Genomic DNA, 23,968 nt, shown 5'->3' on the forward strand with positions numbered 1-23,968 from the left:
ATCACCTCATGTGAGAAAAGGCATCTCCACAACTTGAGTACCGCAGTATAATAAGGAGAGGCTGGGAGAGTGGAGGCAACTTGTCTGAGCCCGTACAGCTCACACGCCGTGGGGTCAGGACCGCAGCACGGGTGGTGCACTGCCAGAAGCTGCCTCTCTAGGCATCGGCTGGCTTGGTAGCAGTGGCGTCCTTAACAGCTGACGAGGTTCAGGTCCCTGCGTAGCTGGCTTTCTCCATCCTGGCCTCATCTGAAGTTTTTATATAGAATTTTAGAGTTTTATATCCCAGAAGATGTTATAAGGTCCCACTGAGTTAAAGCAAAATATGTACCACCAAAAAAAAAAAAAAGTTTATAAGAAAAGTTTAATATTTACATTTAAATATTATATATTTGACATTTAAATTCCTATTAAAAAAAACTTGGGGTCGACCTCCACTTTCTGGCACTTCGCAGTAATTTTAGCTTATGCTTCTTTCTGTGAGCCTTTGCATATACAAGCTCCCCTAACATCACTTTGTTTTGCTCCCTCAGTCTGAAGGAAGTGCAAATAACCATTACAGCAAAGTGGACTTTGTGTCCCAGGTGATGAGCCCAAATACCCCAGGACCTCTGTTCAGAGGAAAGCCGCCTCTGGCCAAACTTTTTTTTCCATAAGATGGGGTGGGGGTGGGGGAGCAGATAGGTTTTCTTTATGGTGGTACTTCTCAGCTGTTTACATAGCTCATGAATTGTCAAGAAGGGGATTTAGAAGCTTTTCCTAAGCTTAAGTGTGTATCACTTAGGGGACCCTCCATACTCCCCTTAGAGCACCCTGGAAAGATAGGAGGGCGTGATCCAGCCCAGCCCCTCTCCACCTCTGCTCGCTTTTTGGTAGAGGGCCTATGTAACCAAGGGGTTTGGGGTTTGATCTAATGGGAAACGCTTGGGCACCTGGGTGGCTCAGTGGGTTAAGCCACTGTCTTCGGCTCAGGTCATGATCTCAGGGTCCTGGGATCGAGTCGCGCATCGGGCTCTCTGCTCAGCAGGGAGCCTGCTTCCTTTTCTCTCTCTCTCTCTGCCTTTCTCTCTGCCTACTTGTGATGTCTCTCTGTCAAATAAATAAATAAAACCTTTAAAAGAAAAAAAAAAAGAAATGGACACCAAAATCATCTTTGGTGTGTAAAGTGTTACAGTTTCCATAGCATGAGTGACAGAAAGTGGCTATTTAAGAAAATAGACCCCCCCGAATATATCTAGCCCCCTTTAATATATATATATATATATATAGCCCTCTTTAATGGGAAGCGCTCAAGAGTTTTAAATTGGGGAGTATCCAATTTGCATTAGAAAGAATACTTAAGGGCGCCTGGGTGGCTCAGTTGGTTAAGCATCTGCCTTCAGCTCAGGTCATGATCCCAGGACCCTAGGATCGAGTCCCACGTGGGGCTCCTTGCTCAACAGGGAGTCTGCCTCTCCCTCTTTACCTGGCTTGTGCTCTCTGTCACTCTCTCAAATAAAGAAATATAATCTTTAAAAAATTAATTAATTAATTAAAAATACTGAAGATGTAATGGATGGCTGTAAAGGAGGGTAGAACAACCAGAGAGTCCAGTTAAGAGGTTGCAAATTCAGGCAAGAATTGGTGATGGTTCACTATTCAGATGGTTCAGAATAGTGCCTGGAACCCAAAATATTTGTGCAAAAAAATGAGAAAAGTGATAGTCCTGGAAGGCAAGGGACTCCAAAGCATTTCACGAAGAGAGTAACCATATATGCTGAAGAAACATGAATCAAAGGATGTCCACATCTTTTTTAAAGGAGGGAGGGTTTAGGGTTTTGTTTTTTTTTTTAAGATTTTATTTATTTGAGAGAAAGAGAATGAGAGAGAGAGAGAGCACGAGATGGGGAAGGTCAGAGGGAGAAGCCTCACTGCTGAGTAGGGAGCTCAAGGCAGGACACCATCCAACGACTCCAGAATCACAACCTGAGCCGAAAACTGTTGCTTAACCAACTGAGCCACCCAGGCGCCCAAGAAGGGAGTTTCTAAAGCGTCCTCTAGATTTAGGGACACGGCATAGTCTAGAATGACAGGTTGGACTGAGTTCGGTGGAGGTGGCCATCAGAAGTCAGAGTGTAGGGACACGCATAGGAGGAGCGGTGAAAGAGCTCTGTGATGAGGCCCTTTTGTTACTCAGCACAGCAGGCTGCGCGCTGTTCGCCGCTGTCCCTCCCGAGCGCGGACGCGCCTCAACACAGGTCACTAAAACACTGAAGGCAGGCGAGCAGGTACTTGTCCCGAAGGCAGACTTGGCCAAATTCCCGACTCGCCTCCCGGGTTCGAGATAGGATAGGATGAGACGTATGTGAAGCGGCGAGAAAGCAGAAGGGCTACAAGTCCCAGCTGCTGCCCCCGATAGCGGCCGCAGAGCTGCAGCGGGGACCGCGGAGCCACCACCTCCAGACCCCCGGGTACGCGCGTCCGCCGGGCGCTCAAGATGGCCTCTGCCCGCGCCCGAGTGGGTGTGGTTCCGGGGAAGCCCCGCCCCCAGAACGCTTCTCCAATGGGGGCCGCCCTCGTGTCCATGGCGACGGCGGCGGCGGCGGCTGCTGGCTTGCTGTAGGAGGTGCCGCCGCCGCCGCCGGGACCTCTGAACTAGGAGCGAACCCCGGAAGGGGGGGGCGGGCTCCCCCTCGCGATCGGCGGGAACAGCCAGTCCTGTGCAACAAGGAGGCGGTCCCGGACGCCCAGGGACGCCCGGGAAGGAGCAGAAGCCGGGCGAAGGGTGGACATGAGCGACCACCTGAGTCCAGCCTCGGACCGCTAGGGGCGGACCCAGCAGCCCCCACCCCCTCCTCAGAATCTCGGGTGGGCAGTGCCCGCCAGGGGCTCTTCCTCCGCCAGCAGAGCCCAAGGGGTCTTAGTCATCAAGTGCCAGGGTGTACACATGGAGAAACTGAATCATGGGGACAGGGAAGGGGCCGGCTTAGGCGACCCTAGGTTTTCAGCTCCATTTTAAAATCCAAGGTCCCCCAAGAGCCCAGCCATCCCCTCCTTCCCATTCAGGAATAAAAAAGTCATGGCCATGGCCCTGCCAGCTCTGTCCAGCTTCTACGTGCACCCCAGCGTGTTGTATGGAGGGGCGATCTTGGATAATCAGGACTTGTCGGGGAAGCCAACAGTTCACAGGCATTCCCCTGCCCCCATTACCTACATGGAAACCATCCCCTTCTGCAGTGGGATTGTTCTGTAGGGGCGGCAACGTTCCCCTGTAACACCATGAATGAGATCCTTTGCGTGGACTCCCGCAGGCCTTCCTGGACCTGGAGGAAGGAAGCTCGGACACATATTTCACACTCACCCCTCTCCCCTCAGAACCTAAGAGGATGGAGCCAAATACCTGTAAGACCAGCGAATCCGAGGAAGACTACGTTGAGGAAGAGGAATCCGAGGAGGAGTGTGTTCAAGGAGAAGCTACCCTCCCTTCTGACTCTCCTCAGCAGGAGCTCTCAAAGGCTGACTATAAGGAATTTGGGGATGGAGTGTCCTTATCTATTGTAGCCAAGAAAATCCCAAAGAAAATCATAGCCCCAACTGACTCAGATGACTTAGAAGTCGGGAGGAGAAAGAGAAGGCGGAAACGCAGGTAACAGACAGGTGCCTGGGTCCCCTCACCTGCCTGGCTGCAGAAGAGAGTCACCCCTTGGCCTCCCTTCAGCAGTTGTGGGGCGAGGGGGGTCTTCCCTTTAATCTGCAAAAGAGGACAGGCAGTACAGGAACATCGTTAACCTTTTGGTACTACAAAAACACAAAATTCAGAACCATTTGAGCTGGCTTGGTTTGCATTTTCAGCCCATTTCTATCATCCTGGTCTTCAAGTGGCTTTTAGAGACACTGAATTGCATTGTAGATGTGTCGGGTACCTGGAAGCCCCGGGTCTGTCCTTTATCCCACTCTGCCTGATTTCTACTATTCCTCCCTTCCAGACCCCTGGCCATCAACTTGACCAACTGCAAGTATGAGAGCGGTAAGCACCCAGCTCGTTCACACACCACTATCCATAGGAGGGCACCTGCAGCTTTTGCTCTCGGGATGGTCCCCAGTCAGGGTCCCAATCCCCAGAATCTTGTTCAGCTGGCCTATAGCCAGTACTGAGCTACTAGCAGCTGAGACATCATTGTTCTGGCTTGTCTTAGTGGTAGCGGAAATCCCGCTGTTATCCAGCAAGAAAAAGCGACTGAAGGTCACCATTGCTCTCCCTTTCCCAGATTTTACTGTAATTGACATGAGAACAGGTCAATATGGTTGTGGTCCCCTCCCCCAAGGAAGCCCTTGATGGGGCTTGAGGAATTAAAAGAAAAAAATCAACAGCTAGGTCAGCTATCTTTTCATCTCCTCCTGTGCCCACTGCCATCTGGGCCAGGGGCCACCCCGTGTGGGAGGTGCCAGTGTGACCCCTCTGGAGGGTCGGCTCTGCAGGTCAGAAACCACCCCAATTGAGAGAAAGAAGACTCACAGGAGCAGAGAGCCAGGCTCTAGTTTTCTCTGTCACGGATTTTGGAAGGGCCCTGACAGCCTCATGAACTTGGAATTGTCACATGGTAATTAAGCTGCAGCATTGGAGGTAAGAGCCACTGCCGTCTTCAACCCACTCTGTGGTCAAGTCTGTTCCTTATCTGACCCAGCTACAATCCCCAGGCTTGCCGCTAGTGTCCCGGCTGGCACCACTGACCTCCCTCTCTCCACAGTGCGTCGGGCAGCCCAAATGTGTGGCCTGAAGGAGGTGGGGGAAGATGAGGAATGGACTGTGTACTGGACAGACTGCTCTGTCTCACTGGAACGAGTCATGGACATGAAAAGGTTTCAGGTACAACCTCCGGACCCCAGCCTAAAAGGGGCCATGGTCCCTGAATGAGTCCTCTCCCCCTTCTGCTCGGGCAGCTGAGGCTGCCACTCTCTGTGGCTGTCTCCCTGGGCAGAGCGGGAAAGGCGGCCAGGGCTTCTGCTCCCCTGGAAAAATTCTCCTCTTGGGTTTCTGGAACTTCTATTATAGGAAGGAAGGATCTGCTGGGCACTATTTGCCTGGAGGCATCCGTGCCCACCTGGCACCCTTGAGAGCAGGTGAGCCCACCTAAGGGGAAGGCAGCTTCAGTGCTCACAGCCGGGTGGGCAGAGTGATCGGCTTCTAAGCAGCTTAGCCGAGCATTGGCATCCACTGAGAGTCAGTGTGGGCCCCTGCATGGTAGCAAGGAAGTCAGGAAAGATGCGTCCACAAAAAGATCATAGCCTCTTCGTGGCATTGTTGTTATCCTCTAATTGGGTCTTTTGAAAAAAAAAAAAAAGATTTTATTTTTTTTAAAGATTTTATTTATTTATCTGACAGAGAGAGAGATCACAAGTAGGCAGAGAGGCAGGCAGAGAGAGAGGGGGAAGCAGGCTCCCTGCTGAGCAGAGAGTCCGATTCAGGGCTCTATCCCAGGACCCTGAGATCATGACCTGAGCTGAAGGCAGAGGTCCAATCCACCGAGCCACCCAGGTGCCCCTTAAAGATTTTATTTTTAAGTTAATCCCTATTCTCAACATGGGGCTTGAACTCAGAACCTGGAGAGCAAGAGTCACACATTCCACTGACTAAGCCGGACCTCTGATGGGGTCTTTGTGGTGGTTAGCAACTCCAGAATTTAGAAAGGTCTGCAGGCTTAGTTTGAGGGGAAGCCAGGAAGGGAGTGGAGGAGATTGTAACTTGTCCTACAAGTCACAGGAGAAGAGCCCAGGAGAGAGAGAGAGAGAGAACTGGAAGTGCTTAAGGAGCTCCAAAGAAGGGTCAAGCAGGAAGCAGTTGGAGGATGAGCAAAACAACATGAACAACATTCCTTCGGGGTATTAAGTGCTTTTACACTCTTCCCTCATTAAATCCTCAAAACCAACCCTGAGTGGCAGATACCCTTTTGTTAAGAGGACACCAAGGCTCAGAAACACGAAGTTCCTGCAGCGGATGAGTGGTAAAGCCAGTGAGACAGCCCAGAACCAACGCGAGATGCTGCCTCCTGGCTCTGGGGTTCCAGCAGGTGCCCTGGCAATGCCATATCCTGGGGGCACTGGGCAGGGATTGCCCCTGGGATTGCTCAGCTTCCTTTGGTCTTTTGGAAAAAGTTTTCTCATTTGCTTGTGCTCCTGCACCAATACTTATAGGACACATCTCCAGTGGTCTGGGGGATGTTATAAGGCAGCTAGAAGGCCCAGAGTCCTGGTGAATCCTTCTTGCTGCCCCTCATTTCCCAACCGCAGTGTGGACTTCTGTTTTGGGAGAGGCCAAGGAGGAGGTTCTCACTTGCTTTAGGGAACCTTCCTTTTCTCCCTTAGGGTATTGGGTACAGGGATTACCCCCACTGTGACCTTTTTTTTTTTAAAAAAAAGGTTTTATTTATTTGAGAGCAAGAGAGCACACAAGCAGGGGGGAGGAGCAGGGGGAGAGGGAGAATCAGGTTCGCTGCTGAGTGGGGAGCCTGACACAGGGCTCAATCCCAGGACCCGAGATTATGACGTGAGCTGAAGGCAGATGTTTAACCAATTTAGACACCGAGGCGCACCCCACCACACTTAAGAGAGAGAAAGAGAGTGCATGCATGTGCTTGTGGGCAGGGGTGAGGAGCAGAGGGAGAGTGAAAGAATCTTAAGCAGCCTCCATGCCCAGCACGGAGCCCAATGAGGGGCTCAATCTCAGTACCCTGAGATCATGACCTGAGCTGAAATCAAGTCAGACACCTAATTGACTGAGCCACCCAGGCACCTTGTCCACTGTGATTTCTACTTTGACTTTCCCAATCCTCCCGGCATGCCCAAGGCCCCAGGGACTGCTGCTTGCTTGGCTGGTGGGGGTCGTTAACCAACTGACTCTGTTTCAGAAAATCAACCACTTCCCTGGCATGACCGAAATCTGCCGCAAAGATCTGCTGGCTCGGAACCTCAACCGCATGCAGAAACTCTATCCTACCGAGTACAACATCTTCCCTCGCACCTGGTGTCTCCCTGCAGAGTGAGCGAGCCCCCCACTGCCTAGGCTCATGTCCTCGGGTAGGAAAGGTTTCACCATCTCAGTTCCCTCCAGACTCTGGCCTTGTGACCTAGAAAGTCTCAAGGGGTGAGAGTTTCAGTTGGTCTAAGAAAAGAAGGTCTGAGACAGACGCTCCAGGAAAAGCGTGGACGGGAGCAGAGCTCCATGGGGCCTGGCTCAGCTGTGATGCACAGAACCCTTCTTCTTCTTTTTTTTTTTTTTAAGATTTTATTTATTTGACAGACAGAGATCACAAGCAGGTAGAGAGAGAGAGAGGAGGAAGCAGGCTCCCCACTGGGCAGAGAGCCCGATGGGCTCAATCCCAGAACCCTGGGACCATGACCTGAGCCGAAGGCAGAGGCTTTAACCCACTGAGCCATCCAGGCGCCCCGCACAGAACCCTTCTGACCAGCGTCTCTCTGCACGTAGCTTTGGGGACTTCCAATCCTATGGCCGTCAGCGAAAAACTCGCACCTATATCTGCAAACCGGACAGCGGCTGCCAGGGACGGGGCATCTTCATCACCCGAAACCCCCGGGAGATCAAGCCGGGAGAGCATATGATCTGCCAGCAATACATCTCCAAGGTGAAGGGTGCCTCAGGACCACCGGGACCCTCCCCGAGCCCTGGGGTGCCTCGTCTCTCCCAGTGCCAGAGAGGAAGCCGGCCTGCCCATTGGCGCCTACCCTTCCTGCTGCTTCCCCTCACCTCAGAGGCAGCCCAGAGTCAATCTTCAGAGCAAGCCTTTCTGGGTCTGAATCTGAGATTTCCCACTTCTTAAATGTGTGATCTTGGGCCATTTCTTACTCTTTCTGTGCCTTAGTTTCTTCATCTGTTGAATGAGAGTGATAACAGTAACTATTTTATGCTTCATACTGTTAATTATGAAAATTAAATGAGGTATTCTGATTTGAAACGCTTACAACAGTGCATGGGATAGAACGAGCACTTCAAAGGTTTTCTTCCCTGGTGGGTGTGCGTGCTTTCAGCCCTTCCTCATCGATGGCTTCAAGTTTGATATGCGGATCTATGTCCTGATCACGTCCTGTGACCCTCTTCGGATCTTCATGTATGAGGAGGGCCTGGCCCGCTTTGCCACTATGCCCTATGTGGAGCCCAGCCACAGCAACCTGGTAAGGCGCCAGGTGGCAGTCCGGGGGGTGGGCAGGGCGGCACCCTCCTCTCATGAGCACTGAGGTTCCGCGGAGAAACCAAGTAGAGGGGCTTGGTTTCATGGTCACCCGTGAACCCTGGCCCCTGGCCGGGAGGAGAGCAGCCGGGGGGCGGTGAGTGCTACCAGGCTCCTTCCAGGAGGAGCCTGGACTGCCCCTTTCCCCAGGAGCTTGCCGGACAGTTCGTAGGTGGAGACGATGAGCTGTCCTGGGGAGGGATGGGTGATCAAAAGGCAATAAAGGGCTAGAGACAGGGTGCTGGAGGGAAGCAGTCTGAGCCACGGGGCCGCTCTCTTCCCAGGATGACGTCTGCATGCACCTGACCAACTACGCTATCAACAAACACAACGAGAATTTTGTCCGGGATGATGCTATGGGCAGTAAGAGGTACTCCCTACTCTGATGGCTCTTCAGCTTACGGTCTCAGCAGCCCTCAGCAGCCCCCAAACTGAGCCGGCCCTTGGGAGGCCAAATGCTCAGGAAAATCATCTTTACAGACCCCTGTCCTGTGCCCAACCGCTAAGTGCGGCCCCACCCCCCACCCTGATCAGTAAGCCCCGCTCCACGCTCCCATGCAGGCACCCAGAATTAGGGGTAGTGGTAGGGACCATCCTGCCTGCGGCCCAGCCCCACTGGTGTAGAAATGGGTGGTCCTCTGAGCACTGGGCCTCGCAGGAAGCTGTCCACACTCAACGCCTGGCTGCGAGAACACGGCTACGACCCAGGAGAGCTGTGGGCGGACATCGAGGACATCATCATCAAAACCATCATCTCAGCCCATTCTGTTCTTCGCCACAACTACCGAACCTGTTTTCCCCAATATCTGAGCGGAGGTACATGTGCCTGTTTTGAGATCCTTGGTTTTGACATCTTGCTGGACCACAGGCTGAAGCCCTGGCTGCTGGAGGTGAGGAATGTCTTTTGGGCTTTGCAGAACCAAGATCCAGAGGCTGCCCTGAACGGGATGCCTGGCACATACGTGCACTCAGTTGGTGGAAGAGAGAATGGGGGACGTGGTGGCACTGGGGTGGGGATGTAGATCTCTCCGCTTTTGACCCGATGAGTCAAATCTGAGTGGTCTCTGGCCACCGGTCCAGGATTTGAATCCCAAGTGTTCCTCATGTAATCTTTCTCTTTAGGGACACTGTATCTCTAGAATCAGGCTGTCCGGGTATCAGAGGGATCTCTGTGGCACAGTCCTGTGGCCCTGGGAGTCAGAAACACCCCGCCTCCTTGGCTGAGGCCTATGCAGGGGGAGATTTCTTGACTATACCCTCAGTCAGGTCTCCAGGAGACCACGCCTGCTTCGGTGGTCTGGGAACAGGGCGGATAAGGACTCCTCCTGGCAGGTAAACCACTCTCCAAGCTTCACCACCGACTCCCGCCTCGATCGAGAAGTGAAGGATGCGCTTCTCTGCGATGCCATGACTCTTGTCAACCTCCGAGGCTGTGACAAAAGGAAGGTGATGGAGGAGGACAAGCGGCGAGTCAAGGAGCGGCTTTTCCAGTACCACCAGCAGCCACGGGAAGCGAGGTGCTCCAGGTGTCTGAGCTGTCTTGTTACCACTGGCCTGGCGTACGAGTGCTGCTTTAGTGTATGAGTGCTGCTTTAGTGTATGAGTGCTTCTTTAGGTGGGGAAGGTGGCCTAGGGCTGATAGGCTACAAAGAATAACTTTTTTCTGCAGAGATAATATGTTACATATCACAGACAATATGTTCAAAATTCAAAAGAGACTGTGAATAATCTCTTAATTCTTCTGTAGCTACCGTATCCCCCCGGAGGAGCCAATCTCTGTTTCTTGGGTCACTTCTGTTCCTTGGGTCACGTGTGTACTTGGATAAATATTTAATGCATACATACCTACACACACACACACACACACACAGACTGCTCTCCTCCCTTTACCCAGGCAATAGTGTAACTTTCACATTCTCTGTCCCATGCTTAGCAGTGTCATTTGTAGCTATTTCAAATTAGCACATAAGGAGCTTTATGTGGCCTGATGGGCTGTTTGTTCTTGCTTTTTTTTTTTTTTTTTTTATCAAAGCTCCTCTAGAAAGTTTATAATGAAACAGAAAGCAGTCTAGTCATTCCATAATAAGGGGTTGTTGAAATCAGTCTTTTTTACCCACTGTTGCTTTCATTATAAGATGGGTTACAAACACGGCAATTTGTTGCTGACACTAAATTATAATGTTAATAATACATACGAATGAGTGAGTAGGTTTAGAATTATTCCCATAACAACATCACTCTTCACCACCTGCATTCCAATGGGCAGGGCCAGTGTGTATTCGATCTGTCATGATATCCTGAGGACCTGGAACACGTAGGCACTCAAATGTGTGAACGGAGGGAAGTAGAACTGTAAATACAGTGGGTATTCCCACAGCGGGACTGCACACATGACTGCAGGAATCGTGTCCTTCAGTGGGGGAAAGGGCTGAAAACTACTGGACTTTTTTTTTTTAAAGATTTTGTTTATTTGACAGACAGAGATCACAAGTAGGCAGAGAGGCAGGCAGAGAGAGAGGGGGAAGGGGAAGCAGGCTCCCCACTGAGCAGAGAGCCCAATGCAGGGCTTGATCCCAGGACCCTGGGATCACGACCTGAGCCGAAGGCAGAGGCTTAACCCACTGAGCCACCCAGGCACCCCAACTACTGGTCTTATTAAGCAAACATACAGCCTGGCTGGTTCAGTGGGTGGACTGTGTGACTCTTGTTCTCAGGGTTTTGAGTTTGAGCCTCAGGTTGGGTATAGAGATTACTTAAAAATAAAATCTTGGGTGCCTGGGGGGGCTCAGTCAGTTAAGCATCTGCCTTCAGCTCAGGTCATGATCCCAGAATCCAGAATCGAGCCCCACATCAGGCTCCCTGCTCGTTGGGAAGCCTGCTTCTCCCTCTCCCCCTGTGTTCCTGCTCTTGCTATCCCTCTGTCAAATAAATAAATAAAAATAACCAAACAAAATCTTTTAAAAAAATAAGGAACAAAAGTACAATCATAGAATCACTTGAATACTAGGCAGCCACTTAAAAATGTTGCTGTATGATCCCATTTTTGTCTGAAAGAAGAAAGGAAGGGAGGATTAAAGAAAGAGCAAGGTAGTTAGGAGCAAAGCTAGGATTCAGACTCAGGGGTCCTGCCCAAGTCCATCAAGTCCATGCTCATAACAGTATGATTATGGGACATTTGGTCTTTTTGTGCTTCTGCATTTTCTGTAATTAACATAGATTATAATCAGAAACCCAAAAGATGGTGGTAACTTAGGAGTGCTAGCTAGTATGAGGGGACCCCTTTGCACTTAAGATGAAAACCAGATTTCTGGGGCACCCGGATGGCTCAATCATTAAGCAGCTGCCTCAGCTCCGGTCATGATCCTAGCATCCTGGGATTGAGCCCCGCATCGGGCTCCCTGCTCGGCGGGGAGTCTGCTTCTCCCTCTCCCATTCCCGATGCTGTTTCTCCTCTCTCACTGTGTCTCTCTCTGTCAAATAAATAAAATCTTCAAAGAAAGAAAGAAAAGAAAAGAAACAGGGAGGAAGGAAGGAATGAAGGAAACAAACCAGATTTCTGGAAGTCAAGCCTCTATTTTCATGGCTACACACAGGTGGGATTGGCCAGAGGCCTTGGCAGCTTTCCCTACGTGGGCCATGGACAGAAAGGCCGTGAAACTAGCGGGAGATCCTCAAAGCTTTGGCTAGCCTTCCTTCCCCCACTGAACATTCTCACAGCCCTCCTGACTCACTCTGAGCCTGGTTTCCATAGGCGAGAACAAATTGAGTCATCCCATGCCGCAATACTGGACCAGGAACGCTATGAGGATTCCCACCTCGGGGGATACCGGCGGATCTACCCTGGGCCGGACACGGAGAAGTACGCACCTTTCTTCAAGCACAATGGCTCCCTCTTCCAGGAGACTGCTGCCTCCAAGGCCAGAGAGGAGTGTGCCAGGTACTTTGCCTTGCATTCTCCTCTGTCCACTTGGGCGGAGCTTATCCTGAAGCTGAATTGCTCCCCAGCAGGGCAGAGAGGAAGCCAACACTTGAGCAAAGAGGAATGGGGTCTTATGTCCTATCAGATTCTTAGTAACTTCGTTTCCCTTTAGTAGGCTCCCCGTCTTCCTCCTCATTCTTCTCCTGTACCCCGCCCACTCTCCCATACCCTGTCTCCCTCACCCTGCTTCTCCCCAGTACACTTTCTCCAGTGTCTGAAGCGGCTATGTCTTGTCAGGCAACAACTGGAAGAGATCCGCCTTAAGCAGGAACAGCAGGAGAACTCAGGCAGTAAGAGGCGAAAGGAAAACAGGGACCAGAACCAGGGTGAATCCGCAGGGGAGAAGAGCCGATCCAGGGCCGGGCTCCGGGGACTTTCCACCCACTTGGCTTATAGGAACCGGCCCCGGGAGAAAGAGGTATCAGGGGTTTGGTAGCTCTCGCCTTTCTGTAGGAGATGGGTTGGGACTCCTAGAGAAGGGAATCTTTGCTGTCCTCTCCTCCTCCTGCATAAGGGAGTGAGGAGTTCCTAATGAGTACGTTGGATCTGACGTGGTGGACCAGGAGGTGAGAGAACGGTTAGCAAAGGGCACCTTCCACGAGGGTCAGGGAAGGGAATGGGGCGGGGGGGTTGCAGTGGGCAGGAGTCCCCCAGCCATGATGGCATGGGACTCCCCCTTGGAGATCTTGAAATCATCTCTCATGTACTTTACAGCTGCTTCCCGCGCACCTGGATACCATGCATCCTCAAGAGATTGTGGAAGAGGAGGAGCTCGAGCGCATGAAAGCCCTGCTCCAGAGGGAGAACCTCATCCGAAGCCTGGGTATTGTAGAGCAGCTCACCCGCATGCTGCACCCCAGCCGCCAGGGCCAGAAAAAACTTCATGAGTACCTGGTGAGGGTCCCTACGCAGCCTCTCACAGAACACGGGAAAACGGGCTGCAGCAGCACACGGTGGTGGTCACAGCACAGGCGGCTAATGTGATGGTATCTGGCGCGCAGCCCGGGAGAGCAGAGTATGCTGGGTGTTGGGAAAGGGTCTCTTGGTTCCTTCTGCATTTGTCCCCCGGCTCCCTTGTTTGTGGTAATGACGTCTGGCCCAGTGCAGCTGCCACCCTTCTCCTAAGAGACCTGTTCTCTATGTTCCAGTCTTGCAATAACCCCAAACTCACGACTGACAAGAACAAGGCCACCCCCCTCGGTGGCTTCTGTGTAATCTCTCCCTAGCACTGCCAGTACCACGGCTCTAACGGGCGATAAGTAAACAGACTTGGGCCAACAGAACAGCTGCCGCATTCACTATTCCCTGGGCTAGTAGCAAGCCTACTGAGTCCTCAGTTTTGGCTGGGCCCCAAAGGAGTTAACGGGTTAAATAGTGGCCACAGCCTACAAGAGATGTTTCAGTCACCTATCTTCTCACACCGTTCCATCCAGCCTCAAAAGAAATGTAAGGGGCTACTCTTCTCCTCTAGCCTAGATGCCACCAGGACGGGCTGTGCAGTCAGGAACTGCAATCTGTGAGTCTGGTCCCACTGGTCCTCCTGAGAAGGGCCGCGAAAGAGCAGGGCCCTCCTCATTTCCTGCATCCAGTTCGGGCCCACGAATTGGCCCCCAGGATCTTAGGGCCACTGCCAAGCATGAATGCTGCAATTCCACATCATTCCTGGTGCCACCTACAGCCCAAGAACTTCAACTGGATAGGAGATTCAGCAGCCATCGGCCCCTCTTCATTGTCAATGAAGACATCTGGAAGGCGCTATTTTTCCAGGGCCAGAGTCAGGCTCACTAGCCGTAAGTACACAATACCAGCTATGGTCACTCTGACTTGGGTAAATTCCCAGTAGCAAACATTACAGCTGGGATGTTCCCAAAATATAACATGGCACTTCCACCAGTGTGGGAGTGGGACAGGTAGTGGCTCCTGATAGAAATGGCAGAAGTACAGCCCCAGCACTCAACAAACCTAACAGGGAAACCGACAAGTACACACACAATTACAATGCAGCGTGGTATAGATGCTGGAGGGGAGCATGGGATGCCATTCCTCTGTGTTGGTAACGGGGCAACAGGTGGTAAAGAGGTGAGGAACCTCCTGTGAATACCAACTCAGGGGACCCATGTTTCCACTGCAGAAGGCCAAGCCAACAGAAGGCTAGAAGCCATAAACAGAACCCTGGCAGGATCAGTGTCATCCACTTTAACCCCAAAACAAGGCTATCTTCTGCAGCCAGAAAGAGTGGAAAGTGGCTCATGGACTGATTGTGCCTGCCCTCCGCGGTAGACTCTGAACACTGAGCACCCAAAGCCCATAATCTCACTCTCTGCCCTGCCTCTGCACCCCTGATGCTGCAGACCACCGCCCTCCTTGACCTCAGCCACCACCGGATGCAAGCCCAGCACAACCTCTCCTGGAGAGGCCCCTCGGGTTTCCAAAGGGGCGGAGGGCCTTCAATCTTTGCTAAATCAAAGACTGCCACCAAGCTTTAGTTTGGAAAGTCCTGGCCAGGAACCCTGTTTGCACAAAGCAAAACACAAAGACATCAAGAATTCCTCAATACCCTAAGATTATTTTCAGATCTGTAAAGACTAAAAGATGAAGAGGAGCCAGGGTCGGCCACGTACTCATCCCGGCCCTTCAAACCTTAGCCTGGATTTATAGCTAGGTGATGGGTCTGAACCCCAGGGGCGGCCCGGGGCTGGAGGTCATCCTGGCGACAAGAAGCCCCTTTCCCAGAGGAGCCGTGTGCCCAAGGCAGGGGTCTGTGGCCATCAGAGGACCGCCGAAGGAACGCCTTTAACGCCGCCGTGGCGGAGAGGCCGGCCTGGGCAGCCTTTGGGGTGGAGGGGCGGCTCTTGGCAAATGAATCCGTCTTTTTATTAAAGTTTATGGCGTTTTGCAGGAGCGTCCTCTACGTCATTCTGGCCCTTGCATTTCAGGCTCAATACTCTCCACATTCACAGCCGGGAAGGGCGGGCAGCACACAGGTTCAAGCCCAGTCTCCCCGTCCTCGGCCGGAAGCAGGAGAGACTAGCGACCATCCTTGCTTCCGGCCCGCCCGTCCTCTTCCGGCCCCGCCCCTAGGCTTCCGGTACTGCGCGTTTCCGGCAGCTGAAGACATTGTTGTTGTCGACATGGCGGTTACTCTGAGGGTCTTGCTGGGCGTGCGTGTCCGTGCTGCTGTCGCTCGCTGTGGGTTCGCGACTCGGGGGGTGGCCGACCCCGGCTCTCTCGGCCGCGAGCCGGACCCCGATTCCGACTGGGAGCCGGAGGAGCGGGAGCTGCAGGAGGTGGAGAGGTACCCGCTCCTTCCTGGGCCCTCAGCCTGAAGCGGGGCTTCGCGCCCCTGCGCTCCAGGCCGCGCCAGCTAGGAGCCGGGCGTGGTGCCGCCGCATCCGCCGCAGCTCTTGTTTCTTACCCATTGTCAGGGGCGCAGGGGCGGGCGTGCGGCTTCTTTGGGACCACAGCTTTCTTCACCAGTGACGTATTTCATCACCCGTTTAGAAAGTTCAGCGTGCTTACGGGCTGCGTTAGGTATTAGATTTCTGGGGAGGTGTATGGAGCAGGGCTGAGCCAACACACATGGCCTGGTTGCCCTTGCAAACAAAGAGAAGAGGGCTGGGCTCTTTGTGACGTAGTCCGAGGCTTTTCAGCCACCCATTTTGCTCCCACGCATGGCTTCTGCCATTGGTTCTCTCCCCCAGCACCCTGAAACGGCAGAAAAAAGCCGCCCGGTTCCAGAAAATTCGGAGGCAAATGGAGGCTCCGGGTGCTCCGCCCAGGACCCTGACGTGGAAAGCCATGGAACAGATCCGGTAAGACTCGCTGTAGTTGGGATCAGCTGTGACGAGAAGTGATGAATACGGGGGCCTAGAACGTTATTTTTATATTTTACTTTTTTGATTTAAGATTTCTCAGTGACAGAATAGTATAACGGATTTCCCTAAGCTCGTCATCTAAATTTACCAGTCTTTTTTTTTTTTTTAAAGATTTTATTTATTTATTTGACAGAGAGAAATCACAAGTAGATGGAGAGGCAGGCAGAGAGAGAGAGAGAGGGAAGCAAACTCCCTGCTGAGCAGAGAGCCCGATGCGGGCCTCGATCCCAGGACCCTGAGATCATGATCTGAGCCGAAGGCAGTGGCTTAACCCACTGAGCCACCCAGGCGCCCTAAATTTACCAGTCTTTAACATCAGTACACAGCTGGTTCCTTTTTGCTGACATTTTAAAAGAGTAGGCTGGAAGACATCACATCATTTAACCTCAGAATGGTAGATCGTGACGTTTTTAAGGTCAGGGATGGGGGCCTCCCTGGTTACGTAGGTTTTTCTGAAGAGAAAATCTGTATCTTAAAAGTCATAAAGCGCTTTTTTAAAATGTTACATTTGTTTTGAATAGACGGTACATTACATAAGGCTCAAAATTAGAACAGTGTAATGTCTATACATTGAAAAGTTTTAATCCCAGGATGCCTCCCAGGGTCCTGGGGTCCAGCCCCACATCGGGCTCCTTGCCCAGCCGGGAGCCTGCTTCTCCCTTGCCTGCCATTCCCCCTGCTTGTGCTCGCTCGCTCTCCCCGCCCCTTCTGTGTGTCAAATAAATAAATACAGTCTGAAAAAATAGTTTTAATCCCAGCCACTCTCCCATGGAACTATTTTTGTTTCTTTTTCCAGGTGTCCTTATGCAAATAGGAGTATGAATATAGATTTTTATATTCATTTCCTTAATCCTAAACAGAATACTGTAAATACTGTTCTATCTACACTTTTCTTTTTGCACATACTTCTTTTATTTTTTCCAAATAATCTGTACACCCAACGCAGGGCTCAAACTCATAACCCCAGGGTCAGGAGTAGCATGCATGACTGATTGAGCCAGACAGGAACCCCTTTTCAGATATTTAATAGACCTTTCCACTTAAGGACAGAAAGCTCTTTTTTGGAGAAATCCTAGTAAATCATAACCTTCCTTTTTTTTTTTTTTTTTTTTTTTTTTTTTTTTTTAAATAATCTCTATGCCCAGCCTGGGGCTCAAAAGCATGACCCTGAGATCAAGAGTTGCATGCTTTACTGACTTAACCCAGCCAGGAGTCCCAGTAATTCATAATTTAGTTCACTAGTCTTTCATGATGTGTATGTGGGTTGTTTGTACTGACTTGCCGTCACAAATCGTGTTCTACTGAATATACACAGCATTCACATACCTGGCAGGTACGTTTGTTGTGTACATTCCCAGAAGTAGAGTTGATAGGTACAAGGGCAAGTAGGTTTGTGTTTTGATGAATATTGCCAAGTAGGCTTCCGTAAGTTCTCTGTCCTTTTCCGTTCCTGTTAGAATGACTCTGAAGGTGACACTTCGAAGAAAGGGGATTTTGTAGAGCAAGATTTTGTGGGCTTGTAGTACCTCTCATGTCATCTTTCTCTCCCCTCTCCCCTCTTGAAGTAGGCAGCTTTTCCATATCTTCCTATAACCTCCTTTTCTGTGGTTAACAGCTGTCCTTTTACTTTATTTTTTAAATTTCTTTTTAAAGATTTTATTCATTTATTTGACAGATAAAGTAGGCAGAGAGGCAGACAGAGGGGGAAGCAGGCTCCCTGCTGAGAGATCCTGATGCGGGGCTCAATCCCAGGACCCTGAGATCATCACCTGAGCTGAAGGCAGAGGCTTTAACCCACTGAGCCACCCAGGCACCCCTAAGTTTTTATTTTTAAGTAGTCTCTTACCAAGTGTGGGGATTGAACTCGAAACCCAACTAAGCCACCCAGGTGCCCCTATTCTTTTACTTTAACGAAAAAACTGACCATTAGTTAAGATCCCTTTAGAGCTTCTTGGACTTTCTCTTTATTTCCAGTTCTCAGTGTTTACAAACTAGGGGAAAGGTGGCCCTTTACTTGTCTGGGACCAATGCCTCTGCACTAGGTAATAGTTATACCTAATTCCTCAGAGACCTCCATCTGTCAGCTTCAGGTTCGCCCTCATCACTTTGTTCCCAGCTCGCTCTCCCTGGCTACCTGTTCTTGTTTGGTCACAACAGAGAAACCATCGTCCACAAATCTTATCAGTGACATCCTCACTGCTAGGGATTCCTGACGCTCTGGTCTCTTGCCTCTCCTATTCCTGCAGCATTTGATCTTGTAGTGTATTTTCTTGAACTTCTCATCTCCTTTAACTCAGGGTACTACTCACTTCTGTTTCTAGGGCTGCTTTTGTCACTTTCCTTTTGGGTTTCCCTCATTCCTCCTGTATCTTAAATACTGTTGTGTTTTAGAAATGTGTCCTTGGTCATTTTATCTCCACCTACTTCAATCATGTGGTTTCAACCACCTGTGCTCTTCACTTACGACTTCCGAATCTGTCGTCTCCAGTCCATGGTTTCCTTCTAACTTGTATATATTCAACCATGCCCTAGATTGTATCTTTTTGGACGTCACATGTGTTTTTCAAACTCAACATAATAAAATAGTGAACTCAGAGTAACCAAAGAAAATTTATCGTTGTTCCCTGTTGACTTCATTTTGTTCCTGCTTTCACTCTACCCCTGAATGGTCCCGCCAGTCACTCAAGCTGAAAGCCTGAATCTCTGCCTACCTCTACCCCCGATATTTAGTCCTTATCAAGTTCTACCATTTGGCTTTCTATAACAGTTCTCAACTCTCTTCCTTTTTCTGGTTTCTTTGTGACTGCCACAGTTCAGACTGCCTGGATTTTCAGGACAGGCTCTTGACTGATTTTTCCAGCTTTAGTCCTACCACTGAAAACTACCCCTGGATTGACTTTCAAAATGAAAAGCTCCTTGTGGCATTCATTCCACTGCTTAAAATGCTTCCTGTACCTGCACATGGTTTGCTATAGCTTACGTGTCCCAAATTGCAGTTCTGCCATTTTTTAATAAACCCACATTAAAAAAAAAAAAAAAAAGCCCTTCCTAAACCCTTCCTTGGTTCACTGTTGCTTTGGGTTAAACTCCATAAGCGTGACATGAACTTGTTCCTGTCTTCACTGTTAGATGGGTAACAATGGTGATGGGCTGCTCTGCATTTTACATGCTGCTGTCTGTCATCAAGACCTTCACTCTCCTTTTCCTCTCTGCCAGCCTAGTCCTCTTTGTCCTTTCGGACCGGCTGTAGGCGGACTTCTGAAGCAATTCCCAAGCCACCACAGGTGTTGTGCTAGCCTGTCCCTCTTCTCCCAGGTGCTCTGACAGCATCCTCTGCTAGAATTTATCATCGTGGTGTTGCATGTGTTAGTACGCGTCTCCACCACCAGACTGTATGTTCTTTGAAGGAAAAGACAGTCTTCATGCATCCCCAGGATCTGCCTAGGGCCTGGTGCACAGTAGGGAGTTTAGTTGAGGGAAATAAAGTGACTTAGGAGTGGTGGGGTGTAGGTGTCGGCACATAGGAATAGAACACAGCCGTTCAGTAGCGCAAGACAGAGGCCATGTTTGCTGTTTTTCTGAGCCCTTCTTTTTCACGTAGATATCATTAATATTGTCAGTTAGGTACTCTGTTAGCGGACTGCTTCACAACTTGAAAAAACCTGCTGCTTTCTCTCATAGGTATTTACATAAAGAATTTGCAGAGTCCTGGTCAGTTCCTAGATTAGCTGAAGGCTTTGGTGTCAGCACTGATGTGATCCGAAGGGTTTTAAAAAGCAAGTTTGTACCCACATTGGAGCAGAAGCTGAAGCAGGATCAAAAAGTCCTTAAGAAAGCTGGACTTGCGCACTCACTCCGGCAGCTCCCCGGCTCTGGAGACACCTTGAAGTCGCTGTCTGCGAGTCACTCTGGATCAGGCTCTTTGCTGATGCCAAGGGGTGAATCCTCATTCAGAGGCTTGGGTCACAGCACAGCTTTGCACCTGATAGACTCAAACACTCACGGTACAAATACACCACGGACACAAAAGGGAGGGAATCAAGGAATCCAGGTCCCGGAGGAGGAACGCTCTGTGCCTGTTGCAGCAGCCCTAGGTCATCAGCGAAAGCTGCAGAAGTCCTCCACCAGCGACGGTGCGGGCAAGAGAGGACCTGATGGTTATGGATTGCCAGGCGACACGCCGGGAGATCTGAAGGCAGAGGAGCCGGGTGAGCAGGACTTCAGCAGCAAAGTTGTCCAGAGGGGGCGAGAGTTCTTCGATAGCAACGGGAACTTCCTGTACAGAATCTGAGTTGGAGCATGGCTTGTGGAGGTGCCAAGTGAAACACAGCTGGGCCAGGATATCTGGAGCCGCCTGGACTTCTGTGTGTGGAGTATCCGCCTTGGGATAGCAGGAAATGATGAGCCTGGAAGGTGGGAGGAAAGAGCCAGTCAGATTGAATCTGATGAAAGGCAGTGAACCTCACAGGGCAGATGTATATTGCCGGGCAGGGTTAATGACTGCTGGGTACATTCTGGTGTCCTGGAGCACTGCTCCTGGTCTGACGCACGTGGATCTGCAGTGCTCACCCTTCTTGCTGGGGCTCTGTTGAACGTGGATCTGCAGTGCTCACCCTTCTTGCTGGGGCTCTGTTGAAACTAGCTCCGTTGCGTGTGTTGTTAGTCCTCTCTGATACTTGGAATATGTGTTTGGAGAAAACTGCAACGTTTGCCTTCTGACCTCACTTCTTGAATAATGAGCACTGATCGTTCGGGAACTTCGGGAACTGCTTCGTCCATTGTTTTCATTATATGCAAAAATAAAGTAAATGTACTTTACTGTGTTGTGTTAAAAGTAAATGTACTTTTTTGTGTTGATTGGCGCTCTCTGGGGTGAGAGGGTTTACCTGTGAATCTGGAGAGGGAGGGAGGGAAAGAGGCAAAGGGTCCCTTGCCCTTAAACACTGGGAGAGAGATGGCGCCTGAGGAGTTCCCAAGAAAGGGCCCTGTGCTTCACCCTGCTTAGTCCTAGGCTTTGACAGCCAAAAATGGGGACATTAGTCCTTCACTCATCACCTCGTGTAAAGCGGCTCTTCTTTCCTTCAGTTGCTGGGGCTTTGAAAGAGATGGAGTATCGGGATTGACCCCCCCCCCCAAAAAAAAAAATCAGGCAAAGGCTTTATGGCCTTAAGCATAATCTCTGGCTACTTTTAAAAGCCGGAGTAGCATTTAATTTTGCAGTTGTCATCAGATTTTTCCAAGGGAGCTGAGATGTGGGTGAGAACAGGTAATAAGCCCCTGAGTTTACTGATTTTTGAAGAGATACTTCATTATAACCAGAAACTGACAATCACTAGACAGACAGAATAAGACACATGCAAGCAACGGAAGAGCCCAAGGACAGTGTCCAGGCATGCCTCATTTTAACAAGTCACTGGCAAAAAACTGGTTGTTCAGAATTTAAATATATGCAGGATGTTTAATGAAAAGAATTGATTTTCTAAACCTGTCATTGAGTGTTCGTGAATCTCATTGCTATCTCAAATGTCACTAGTCTTGATTACAGTATCATTGATTACTGTTAACTTGGCATTGGATGAATGGCAAGGCTCTGTCATAGGCCAGGCAAAGGTAAGAGAATCCAGGTGCTGGTCATACAGCAGTAGGCAGGGTGCCTGGGTGGCTCAGTTGGTTAAGCCACTGCCTTCGGCTCCGGTCACCATCCCTGAGTCCCGGGATGGAGTCCGCGTCAGGCTCCCAGCTCCGCAAGGAATCTGCTCTCTCTGACCTTCTCCCCTTTCATGCTCTTTCCCTCCCTAATAAATAAATAAAATTTTTAAAAAAGATTTTATTTATTTATTTGACTTAGGGTAGAGAGGCAGGCAGAGAGAGAGGAAAGGAAACCGGCTCCCTGCTGAGCAGAGAGCCCGATGCGGGGCTTGATCCCAGGACCCTGAGATCATGACCTGAGCCGAAGGCAGCGGCTCAACCCATTGAGCCACCCAGGCACCCTAATAAATTTTAAGAAAATACAGCAGTGGGCAGATAAGGCTCTGTTCTCACTGCTTTGTCACTATCATGACTCAGTTTTTTTTTTATGATTTAAAAAGTATGATAACTTGTCATTAGAACCTTTTGGTCATTTTAAGAGGTGGAAGATGCTATTTGACTAATTTTTAACTCCTGCAAATCATTTGACTACGCCCTTTCCCCAGTGGGCTATGGAAAATTAGAAGCTGTTGTTAAAAAGCATTGATAGGTTTTCCATTTACCTCATCCCCTACCATCCCTAGTGCATATGAAGCTTAAATCTTTTTTCCATTCTTGGCAAGTGCCAATCTAAGGTTTTACACCTACTGGTTCTTTGTCTCCAGATTTTCACATGGTAGGTTCCATGTCATTCAAGCCTCAGATCAAATGTTACTTTCTTAGTTAAGCCTTCCTTAATCACCCAGTCTAAAGCAACTCCTTTCACATTCTGTGACCACACCGTGTTTAATATGCCTCGGCATTGAAATAGATTACTACTGTAGTGTCTGTTGTCACCCACCTTGCGCATGGGGGCAGGAGACCTGTTTTGTGTTCATTGCCGTAGTTTCAGCTCCCAACAAAGATTCCAATTTTGGTTGAGTAGAGGAATGTTTGGAGAAGCTTACCAGTCAGCCCAGAATGGCAGAAAGCCCTGCCTTTTCCCTTTGCCAGCCTACCCATCCAGACTTAAGCCAAGACCTAAGCTTTCTCCAAGTTGAATTGTTCCTGCCTTATTCCTTTTTTATTTCTTTGACAGACACAGTGAGAGGGAACACAAGCAGGGGAAGTGGGAGAGGTAGAAGCAGGCTCCGCTGAGCAGCGAGCCTGATGGTCCCAGGACCCTGGGATCATGACTTGAGCCAAAGGCAGAGGCTTAACAACTGAGCCGCCTAGGCAACCTCTTTATTCCTTTTTAAAGATTTTTATTTATTTGAGGGGCACTTGGGTAGCTCAGTAGGTTAAAGCCTCTGCCTTCAGCTCAGGTGATGATCCCAGGGTTCTGGGATAGAGCCCCATATCAGGCTCTCAGCTCGGCAGGGAGCCTGCGTCCCTTCCTCTCTCTCTGCCTGCCTCTCTGCCTACTTGTGATCTCTATCTGTCAAATAAATGCATAAAATCTTTTTTTTTTATATGGGCAAAGGAATGTGCCTGGGTGGCTCAGTGGGTTAAAACCTCTGCCTTTGGGGCACCTGGGTGGCTCAGTGGGTTGGGCCACTGCCTTTGGCTCAGGTCATGATCTCAGGGTCCTGGGATCGAGTCCCGCATCGGGCTCTCTGCTCAGCAGGGAGCCTGCTTCCTCCTCTCTCTCTCTGCCTGCCTCTCTGCCTACTTATAGTCTCTCTCTGTCAAATAAATAAATAAAATCTTAAAAAACAAAAACAAAAAACCTCTGCCTTTGGCTCAGGTCACGATCCCAGAGTCCTGGAATCGAGCCCCGCATCGGGTTCTCTGCTCAGCGGGGAGCCTGCTTCCCCCTCTCTCTCTGCCTGCCTCTCTGCCTACTTGTGATCTCTATCAAATAAATAAATAAAATCTTTTTAAAAAATAAAGCGAATCCTATATGCTTCATATTACTTCATCTGTAATACTTATATATCTGAAAGAGATAAGGACTCCCTTTTATTTTCTTTAAGTTTATTAAATTTTTAAGTAATTTCTACACACAATGTAAGGATCGAACTGAGGATCCTGAGATCAAGAGTTACATGCTTGGGGCGCCTGGGTGGTTCAGTGGGTTAAAGCCTCTGCCTTCAGCTCTGGTCATGATCTCAGGGTCCTAGGACCAAGCCCTGCATCAGGCTCTCTGCTCAGCAGGGAGCCTGCTTCCCTTCCTCTCTGCCTGCCTCTCTGCCTACTCGTGATCTCTGTCAAATAAATAGAAT

The 23,968-nt window shown here is 50.1% G+C and overlaps 3 protein-coding genes across 5 annotated transcripts in view; all 3 read left to right on the forward strand.

The window, feature by feature from the left end:
• Positions 1-2,756: 2,756 nt before the first annotated feature.
• On the forward strand, positions 2,757-14,646 carry TTLL13 (tubulin tyrosine ligase like 13). 2 transcript variants are annotated; one of them, XM_082736097.1, is made up of 15 exons: positions 2,757-2,847; positions 3,355-3,625; positions 3,966-4,006; positions 4,728-4,846; positions 6,885-7,015; positions 7,463-7,619; positions 8,023-8,166; positions 8,507-8,592; positions 8,881-9,112; positions 9,555-9,748; positions 11,974-12,159; positions 12,439-12,619; positions 12,916-13,095; positions 13,673-13,991; positions 14,333-14,646. In XM_082736097.1, exons 2-15 carry the CDS (start codon positions 3,366-3,368, stop codon positions 14,479-14,481), a joined length of 2,379 nt encoding a protein of 792 aa, XP_082592223.1. In that variant the 5' UTR covers positions 2,757-2,847; positions 3,355-3,365; the 3' UTR covers positions 14,482-14,646. The 2 variants fall into 2 exon arrangements, with proteins under 2 accessions (XP_082592223.1, XP_082592224.1); XM_082736098.1 differs by having other exon boundaries at positions 13,678-13,991; positions 14,333-14,423.
• A 381-nt stretch (positions 14,647-15,027) lies between these two features.
• NGRN (neugrin, neurite outgrowth associated) lies at positions 15,028-20,894 on the forward strand. 2 transcript variants are annotated; one of them, XR_014313122.1, is made up of 4 exons: positions 15,028-15,496; positions 15,903-16,013; positions 19,758-20,637; positions 20,683-20,894. XR_014313122.1 is itself a non-coding variant. In XM_082736101.1 (3 exons), the coding sequence occupies exons 1-3, from the start codon at positions 15,087-15,089 to the stop codon at positions 20,365-20,367; spliced, it is 1,131 nt and encodes a 376-aa protein (XP_082592227.1). In that variant the 5' UTR covers positions 15,028-15,086; the 3' UTR covers positions 20,368-20,894. The 2 variants fall into 2 exon arrangements, 1 of the variants encoding a protein (XP_082592227.1); XM_082736101.1 differs by having other exon boundaries at positions 19,758-20,894.
• The window catches only part of VPS33B (VPS33B late endosome and lysosome associated), a 28,881-nt gene continuing 21,100 nt past the window's right edge, over positions 16,188-23,968 (forward strand). Inside the window, exon 1 of the mRNA XM_082736100.1 lies at positions 16,188-16,366. The gene's annotated coding sequence lies outside the window, so the exon portion shown is untranslated. The remainder of the gene's footprint in view (positions 16,367-23,968) is intronic.

Source organism: Mustela nivalis, assembly GCF_964662115.1.
Source record: "Mustela nivalis genome assembly, chromosome: 6".
In the NCBI taxonomy this organism is placed as follows: Eukaryota; Metazoa; Chordata; class Mammalia; order Carnivora; family Mustelidae; genus Mustela; species Mustela nivalis.

What these genes read in the sequence shown, in the direction of transcription:
- TTLL13 (XM_082736097.1), top strand. Translation starts at nt 3,366, where the DNA reads ATGGAGCCAAATACCTGTAAGACCAGCGAATCCGAGGAAGACTACGTT. An exon ending in TGGACATGAAAAGGTTTCAG is followed by an intron (nt 4,847 to 6,884) that starts GTACAACCTCCG and finishes ACTCTGTTTCAG; the next exon opens with AAAATCAACCACTTCCCTGG. An exon ending in AGCCCAGCCACAGCAACCTG is followed by an intron (nt 8,167 to 8,506) that starts GTAAGGCGCCAG and finishes CTCTCTTCCCAG; the next exon opens with GATGACGTCTGCATGCACCT.
- NGRN (XM_082736101.1), top strand. Translation starts at nt 15,087, where the DNA reads ATGGCGTTTTGCAGGAGCGTCCTCTACGTCATTCTGGCCCTTGCATTT. An exon ending in GAGCTGCAGGAGGTGGAGAG is followed by an intron (nt 15,497 to 15,902) that starts GTACCCGCTCCT and finishes TCTCTCCCCCAG; the next exon opens with CACCCTGAAACGGCAGAAAA. An exon ending in AAAGCCATGGAACAGATCCG is followed by an intron (nt 16,014 to 19,757) that starts GTAAGACTCGCT and finishes TTTCTCTCATAG; the next exon opens with GTATTTACATAAAGAATTTG.